The sequence below is a fragment of the Brachyhypopomus gauderio genome, chromosome 6, assembly GCF_052324685.1.
Source record: "Brachyhypopomus gauderio isolate BG-103 chromosome 6, BGAUD_0.2, whole genome shotgun sequence".
In the NCBI taxonomy this organism is placed as follows: Eukaryota; Metazoa; Chordata; class Actinopteri; order Gymnotiformes; family Hypopomidae; genus Brachyhypopomus; species Brachyhypopomus gauderio.
The window spans coordinates 1475647-1484664 of NC_135216.1; the positions used below are offsets into that span (position 1 = coordinate 1475647).

Sequence of the window (9018 nt, forward strand, 5' to 3'; positions counted from 1 at the left end):
TTTGTTGCGATCAAACTACGCTTGAACCTAAACTCGTCCTTTAAGGTTTGCTGATGGTAATGACTACAGGTTATTCCTAAAGGCAGTTCGTGTAACCCATTTATTCATTCGTTCGTACCGGTGTTTGAGTTTTATTTCATCGCTTCAGTTGTGGTTCAGGTGGTATCAAATATCAGAGGTGTGGCAGGAAGTAGCTAAGGTGAAGTTAACACAGGCCTAACGGGTCTTAAAACAATCCTGGGTTGAAAAGGACTATGTTATATTTTTGAATACAGTTTCGGAGGGGTAAGTATTGTTAACCGAACCGCAGCAATTGGCAAACTTGGTGTAGGCTAGTCGTGAAGGTGGTTTAATTAAACGTAGAGGAATGAGAATGCAAGCCATGTCCATCAACTTAGTCTACCGGCAGTTGGACGTACCTAAACGGATACAGCTCCTTGTTTTCGTAGAGTGCACAAATGTCCTACTAATTCTACTAGTTTCAAAATACACTGTCTACGAGACTAAACTTGTTTAAAATTGGCATTATGTTTGTTTTTAAGATTTTTAAGATAAGGTGAGCGGTTTTTAAAATCGGGATAAAGTATCAAATGCATTAATCTAAATCATAGGTTAAAAGGTTATAGCCAGGCTTGCGAGTTTTTATGTAGGCTAACTTTAAGACGTAAAGAATATAGACAAAATAACTAAAATGTACAGTTCCTGTTGTGGTCCCTGTTTTTATTTCCGAAGTCACAAACTTGAGCTTTATATAATGTTGTTCAACGTGTTATTGCTTCCTCCAGCTCCTACGAAGTAAGCATGACCTCCTGTGGCGGCCTGTCTCACTGCAAGGTCGCGCTGGCCTTCGCCGTGGTGTTCGACCTGCTGGGCGTCGTGGCTTTGCTGGTGGGAGTCTTCGTTCCGCTGGAGGTGAAGGGACGAGACTTCGGGGACCTCCTGGTGTACTCCGGTGCTGTGATGGTGTTGGTGTCGCTCGGAGGTTGGGTTATGTGGTACAGTGGCAACATCGAGGGTCTGTCGTCGAGCAAGGAGATGGGTCATATCGGTAACGCAGTGGACCGAATTGCACGCACTCTCAGCCGGAAAATACGTACACACCGCAGCCACAGGGGTCCCTGAAGCAGGTCATCGAAATCTGAACAGAACTGCCTCGGTAAGGATACATTTTAGTCACTTCATTGTCCCATTTTGAGACCTGGGTCATTCTACAGAAATGTCCACTTTTCTGTCCCTAGACTTAACAGGGCAGTTGCAAGTAAAAACTCCTCAAATTTAGGGATTTATTTACATTTTAAGACAAAACAACATGATATTTGAACAATTATATCTTTTTGAACCACTCATGAGTTAGTTTTTCTTTTCAACCATTTTAGTGTTTTTCCAAGTATGCCCAAAAATGCCTGTCCTCACTGTCATGCTGGGAAACTAAGGGCTTTTATTTTTGAATGGAAAACATATACTTTATTAACTCAACTGCAGTTGTGTGTCCATAAAGGTCCAATATGTCACACAAAATATTTAAAAATATAATATTGCAATAAATATAATAAAGTACATAATAAATGTGTATGTCCCCTATATTCATGTCACTGGTGTTACCTTATGACAAAAGACTTTTTAAAATTTATTAATTATTTTAATATACAAAGCCATGCTGATGACATCACAGGAAGTCATTTTGTTTCCTCTCTGAAGATTATTGAAAACACACATTGTAAGTTCAATGTCATTTTTCATTTTTTTATAAATTTTATTATCTACCCTAAGATTTTCTTCGAAGCTTCAGTGCAAGTCACTGGTATGACTTACTTTAATATTTGGAAAACGAACATAGAATAATAAAAATGGATTAATTTACACTTAATTCAGTGAGTAGTTCATGACTGTGAACATGTGGTTTGATTCCCTGTGTCAGCTATTTTGTAAAATAGGTTTGTTATGACAGTTGTCACTGGTGTAACAATCCTGATGGGTAACGGTACATGAAATCTTCAAATAAATGTACAAAAAAGGCAAAAGGCCATTTAGGTGTATCTTATGTATGTTCTTATAGACAATTAGTACAGTAATAATAATATTGTATAATTTTAAATCCTAGAAAAAGAAATTTATTTAGGAAAAATTTCCACCTGTCAAAAGTGGACGTTTTTGTAGAATGACCTACCTACACGTGCAACAGGAAATTGTAAATTACAACAACTATAAATGTCAGTTTGTTTGAATGGTTGATGGCTATTTTGGGATCAGATTATTTTTCTAATTTACAGAATTCATCCATGAAATCGAAAAGCTGTAACCCCGCCACATCCACCATCCAGCTCCTATACAGTCACTGGATTGTTACACATAAAAGAACATAAATTCTTTAGGTATTATCTTTATAATTGTAAAACAGTATTGACGTAGGCCTACTGACAAGCAAGTTATTTTCATTCATATTTCATAATGTAGTTATATTTCATTGGCAGTGTAGAATGGCCTGTTATAATAAAACAGTTTTTAACTTTTGATGTGAAGCCTGCCTAAGACTTATTATGCATTTCAGATCAGAGATTTCCAATAATAAACATTCATTGTCAATTGTTTACATTTCTAATTAAACATTTCTGTATAACAAAAAAATGACTTAATTATATTAATTTTATATTGAGGTCTAGGTCAATGTGCCACTGTAATATCAGTGGTGTACTGAGAGTTGTCAGACCTGTGGTTGGAGACTAAGCAGAGGTGAAAGTGGAGCATAGCTGACATGGTTCATGACCACATGCACAATCAGCTACAATCTGTTTGTCTAATCATTTGCTGATTTACTTTTTAAAACACATGTATCCAATGTATATATTAAATGTTGTCTTTACTGAAAGTGTGTGCTAGGCAACACACTAAACAATTCTCATGTACCCAGAAATAAACCTTTGTTAAGATAATTGGGATCATTTGAAGAGTGTGAGATGCTGAGCACTGACTATAGAAGTGGACAGACATGGTGATGTGTGTACTGGAGTCATGGGAGCATGGACACTGAGCAAGCAAGCAGTGTATGTGAGAGTTCAGGATGGAGAAGGGGGGGGGGAGGGGAGTCAGATAATGAGCATGTATTGGAGATGTATAGTTATGAAGAGTATGCAATTGCAATAAGAGTAAACACTTACTTAACAGGTACCTGGACATGTGAATATTTATTTTTTCAAACGAGATGTGTGATTGTTCTATTGAATTGTATAGCCATCTGAGATATCTGCATGGCTCGTACCCATAGGTTCACCACGGGAACTGTGGATATATAAGGGCAGATACCCATCTGAGATATCTGCATGGCTCGTACCCATAGGTTCACCACGGGAACTGTGGATATATAAGGGCAGATCGGCAGGGGAGCAAGTAGATAGTTGGTAACAGAACGTATTACTTCTGGTTGATGTAATGTACTTGGAGAATAAATCTGTTAATGAATTATGATAACGTGCTGGATTTAGTGTGAATTTATTGTTATTAGACACACTCACTGTATTCGAGATTCAAAAGTGTTGAGCCTTGTTTGGTAGAAAAGTTTGATGTGAAGTATGAGGAATAATAAAATGAACTCTTGTTGGAATCTTCACTTTGTCCTACTTCCACACAAATGGCCTTAACCACATGACCACTCTACCACACGGAGATATTGAGGTTTATTTCATATGGTTTTGCATGTTGAACATTGGGGATTGTTGAGCCTGAATCCAAAAGTTGATCAGTCCCCAAAGGTGAGTAATGAGTAATGTCTGTTGTGTTCCCTTGAATCTTTTCTATGATTTTCTGTGATTTGGTTTGTTGATGCTTTGCACGTGGCTACCTGTGAATTCCTCTCATCTGATCTTTCAATATGTATTTGCTACTATAACAAAATCTGCATAAACTTAGCATAATGCTTTTTTAAAAACTATCAGCAAATATATACACCATGGAGTTCATTAAAGTGTTATGCACATTTTTCATGAATGAAGGAGATTTATCGCTACTAGGCACATTAGTAGATATCCCTAAATCTGGGATATGATCATCAGAAGTAATTTTAACATTATAACACTTAGCAGTAAATGATTAACCTGTATAAGTGGATTATTTGTCTTAATAACATCTCCTGCTGAACTGTAAGAAGACAGGTTGGCACAGTCCAGATGTGTCTGCCTTTAATCGGTACACTCAGAGTACAAAACACAATTGAATGGATATATGTCATTAGAACCACCAAGCTCAGCACTTTGGCTTGATTACTGGTGTGGTTTGGTTCCACTTTGTCTTTCACTGCAAACCTTGGTCACTGCAGCCCTCTGGAGGAGCAGAAGGTCTTGGTTGAGTATATTTATACCATGAAGAATGTCTGAACTTGCAATATGTGAGTGTGTAAAAAGGAGGTTATAGTGAAGTCTGTATGTAGAAGTGGAAGTTTATATCTCTGAGCAAAGCGTTCACTAATGGATCAATTTTCAAAAGGAAGATGAGGACCCATGTCTCTGTAGCAACATAAACTACAGGCACTGGAGGGCAAACATCTCAGTTTCTTTTTTGTATGCTAAAAAATACACAAAATATTGTGATGTGAAGAAGAATTAAGCACTCCAATAGCGTAAGAGGATTGGGATAATGGAATGCCCCAGTGTACAGCTTTGTTGGTTATATATATATATATGAATGCTTTAAAAAATATATATTGAAAACTGAAAATACAGGAAAATAAAAATACGGGACTTTCCCGGCCAAAACGGGACACGGGTATGTCCAAGACTCCTATTTAAAACTGTTTCTAGCCTAATTAGGAGTCATGAACAAATCAAATCACTAATGCCACTAGAGTGCAGCAGTAACAATTTTATGAAATTATTTAATGATAAGGTTGATAAAATTAGAGAAAAAATTAGTCATACTATCTCAGAGCCTGTAAACCTGCAGATGCACCCTGACAGCTCTGATGCTCTTTTGGAGTTCTTTTCCCCAATTGGTCGTTTGGAGCTTATTTCATTGGTAAAATCTGCCACGCTCTTGCCAGGGAAATTTGCTAATGTCATTTAAGATCACATAAGAACATGATTTAGTACATGTCCTTCTGATTAGCAGAAAAAACTGTGAATAAGGTTGATCAGTGATTCGGTTCAGTGATTCATTTGTAATCATGTCCTTGTTTGTGTGCAACCGGCGTTAGAGGAATGTGCAGAGACAGAAAGCTTGTGTACCCTTGATACGTCAGTTTTTTCAGCTAAAAACAGGAAAGATCCATATTAGTAGGAATGCACATGTGAGATGAAAACTGTCTACTGTGGATTCTCCCCCCTCAGGTTCTCAGTGTGCCCACATTTACTGTAAACATGTGATAAAGGAATAAAGGAGATGAGACTCATGCTTTTTTACTTTTGTAATAAAACTCTCATTTAACCACGTCTGAGTCCATCTATTTTCAGGAAATTTCCACGATACCCTCCACATGCATACTAGATGACATACCAACCCATCTACTGAAGGAATTACTCCACAGCAATATATAACTTTTGCGTACTATAATTAACTATTCTCTAAGCCTACATTCCCAAATCATTTAAACTTGCAGTCATCAAGCCGCTAATTAAAAAACCTGGTCTTAATCCCCAGGAACTGTCCAACTATAGGCCAATCTCTAATCTGTTGTTCATATCCAAAATTCTAGAGAAAGTAGTTTCTTCGCAACTCTCTCGACAGAACATGTCCTAGAGTTATTTCAGTCTGGATTTAGACCCCACCACAGCACTGAAACTGCACTAACTAAAGCAGTAAATGATCTCTTAATATCCTCTGATAAAGGACACATTTCTTTTCTTATACTGTTAGACCTTTGTGCTGCTTTTGACACCATTGATCATAATATTCTTCTAAATAGGCTGGAGACACTCATTAGCATAAGAGGTCAAACACTCTCCTGGTTCAGATCCTACCTGACAGATCATTACCAATTTGTACTTGTAAATAACGAATGTTCAGAACGTACAAAGGTAAAATATGGTGTCCCACAAGGATCTGTATTGGGCCTCATATTATTCTCATTGTAAATGCTTCCGCTGGGCACAATCATTCGTAGGCATGGTGTTAGCTTCCATTACTACGCAGATGATACACAATTGTATATACCTGTCATTTTAGTGTGGGAGCTTTCATGGCTAAATTGGACCAGTCTGGTGGCCAATCTTCATTAATTGCACATTGCAACAGTAAGAGCAGTGTGTGATGGTTCAATTAGCAGGGTAAGAGCAGTGTTGCTCAAAATATTGCAATACACACAACATTATGGGTGACATACCAGAGTTCAAAAGAGGACAAATTGTTGGTGCATGTCTTGCTGGTGCATCTGTGACCAAGATAGCAAGTGTTTGTGATGTATCAAGAGCCACAGTGTCCAGGGTAATGTCAGCATACCACTAAGAAGGCCAAACCACATCCAACAGGATTAACTGGACGCAAGAGGAAGCTGTCTGAAAGGGATGTTCAGGTGCTAACCTGGATTGTATCCAAAAAACATAAAACCACGGCAAAATCACGGCAGAATTAAATGTGCACCTCAATTCTCCTGTTTCCACCAAAACTGTCCGTCTGGAGCTCCACAGGGTCAATATATGTGGCCGGGCTGCTATAGCCAAACCTTTGATCACTCGTGCCAATGCTAATCGTTGGTTTCAGTGGTGCAAGGAGTGCAAATCTTGGGGCTGTAGACAGTATGAAACATGTATTGTTCTCTGATGAGTCCACCTTTACTGTTTTCCCACATCCGGGAGTTACAGTGTGGAGAAGCCCTAAAGAAGCGTACCACCCAGACTGTTGACCAGAGTGAAGCATGTGGGTGGATCAGTGATGGTTTGGGCTGCCATATCATGACATTTCCTTGGCCCAATACTTGTGCTAGATGGGCGCGTCACTGCCAAGGACTACTGAACTATTCTGGAGGACCATGTGCATCCAATGGTTCAAACATTGTATCCTGAAGGCGGTGCCGTGTATCAGGATGACAATGCACCAATACACACAGCAAGACTGGTGAAAGATTGGTTTGATGAACATGAAAGTGAAGTTGAACATCTCCCATGGCCTGCACATTCACCAGATCTAAATATTATTGAGCCACTTTGGGGTGTTTTGGAGGAATTAGTCAGGAAACGTCTGAGATGATTCGCACTTTGACATGATGCATTATCCTGCTGAAAGTAGCGATCAGAATATGGGCACACTGTGGTCATAAAGGTATGAACATGGTCAGCAACAATACTTAGGTAGGCTGTGGCGTTGACACGATGCTCAATTGGTACTAATGGGCCCAAAGTGTGCCAGGAAAATATATCCCACATCATTGCAACAACACAACTAGCCTGAAACATTGATACAAGGCAGGATGGATCCATGCTTTCATGTTGTTGATGGGAAATTCTGACCCTACCAGTCACAGCAGAAATCAAGACTAATGAGACCAGGCAAGGTTTTCCAATCTTGTCCTCATTTTCCTATTCTTAGCTGGCAGGAGTGTCACCTGGTGTGGTCTTCTGCTGCTGTAGCCCATCTGCTTCATAGTTCAACGTGTTGTGCATTCAGAGATGCTCTTTTGCATGCCTTGGTTGTACCAACTGGTTATTTGATTTACTGTTTCCATACAATCAGTTTTAATCAGTTTGGTCATTCTCCTCTGACCTCTGGCATCAACAAGGCATTTGCCCCCACAGAACTGCCGTTCACTGGATATTTTCTTTTGGACCATTCTATGTAAATCCAAGAGATGGTTGTGCGTGAAAATACTCAGACCAGCCCATCTTGCACCAACAACCATGCCACATTCAAAGTCACTTAAATCACCTTTCTTCCCCATTCTGATTTGAGCTGCAGCAGATTGTCTCAATCAAACTATATCAAACTTTATTAAAGTTTTAGCATTGTCTTGTAAAATTCAAATTTTCATTTTCCACCACGTATAATCACTCCCCTATTTGAGTTAAATGCATTGTTACACTTTTGAGATTGCATTTGACATGTACATTGACTGAACTTACTCTACCTAACAATCAAAATCAAATTTATTTGTTTTACAACAGCTGTTGTCAGCCCGCCAGTGCTGCCAAGCACAACAGCCAAACACAACAGTGGCAAGGAAAAATTCTCCACAGCATGAGGAAGAAACCTTGAGAGGAACCAGGACTCAAAGTTAATGACTTGCTCTGTAGCAATGCACTTGGCTTTATCTTTGTGGTGCCTTTGTTAGCAAAATGTGGTGAGCTGGACATTGCTCCCTGTCTGACAGAGTACTTCCTGCACTTATGACCTTTTATAGCTTTGCCACTGGAAGCAGAATGTTTCTCTCCTGAGCATTAGTATTGTGATCATCTTAGTGATCAATTGTGCTTTTTAATTATAGGTGATATGTTGTCTTGTTCAGAATGTTTCTCTCCTGAGCATTAGTATTGTGATCATCTTAGTGATCAATTGTGCTTTTTAATTATAGGTGATATGTTGTCTTGTTCAGAATGTTTCTCTCCTGAGCATTAGCATTGTGATCATCTTAGTGATCAATTGTGCTTTTTAATTATAGGTGATATGTTGTCTTGTTCTGCTTGTGTCCTGTTTTATTCCAGAATGTTAATATGGGCAGTCATGTACATGTGTTGTGCATATGACTACAGATAATCTACTCTGATAGTCTCATATGACCACAGGTCATCTGCTTCCTGATTCCTTCATTTTCCTGAACACATAAAAGCCAGAGGGACCTTTTAAAATGACAGCATACATTTACACAAATTCAAGTTACATTTTTTGTTGGTTGCTATTAAAGTATCATTGAAGTCTAGATACTAATGCATTACCAAAATGTCTTGCACAATGTACAAGTTGGAAGTTGGAAAAGGTTTGGAAACTTAACTTTAGACTACTGTGACTAGCAACTAAAACAGAATATAGTTAATTAGCTAGGATATTGCAGTTAGCTAGATTAGAAATTTTTAATTAAACCAGAACTCACTTTTTTGTCATTTC

General features: G+C 38.6%; 1 protein-coding gene across 1 annotated transcript; it reads left to right on the plus strand.

Moving 5' to 3' along the window:
• The first annotated feature begins 430 nt into the window (after nucleotides 1-430).
• Nucleotides 431-3598, plus strand: tmem238a (transmembrane protein 238a). The gene is made up of 3 exons (XM_077008056.1): nucleotides 431-556; nucleotides 786-1156; nucleotides 2271-3598. Exons 1-2 carry the CDS (start codon nucleotides 528-530, stop codon nucleotides 1120-1122), a joined length of 366 nt encoding a protein of 121 aa, XP_076864171.1. The 5' UTR covers nucleotides 431-527; the 3' UTR covers nucleotides 1123-1156; nucleotides 2271-3598.
• Nucleotides 3599-9018: the final 5420 nt, after the last annotated feature.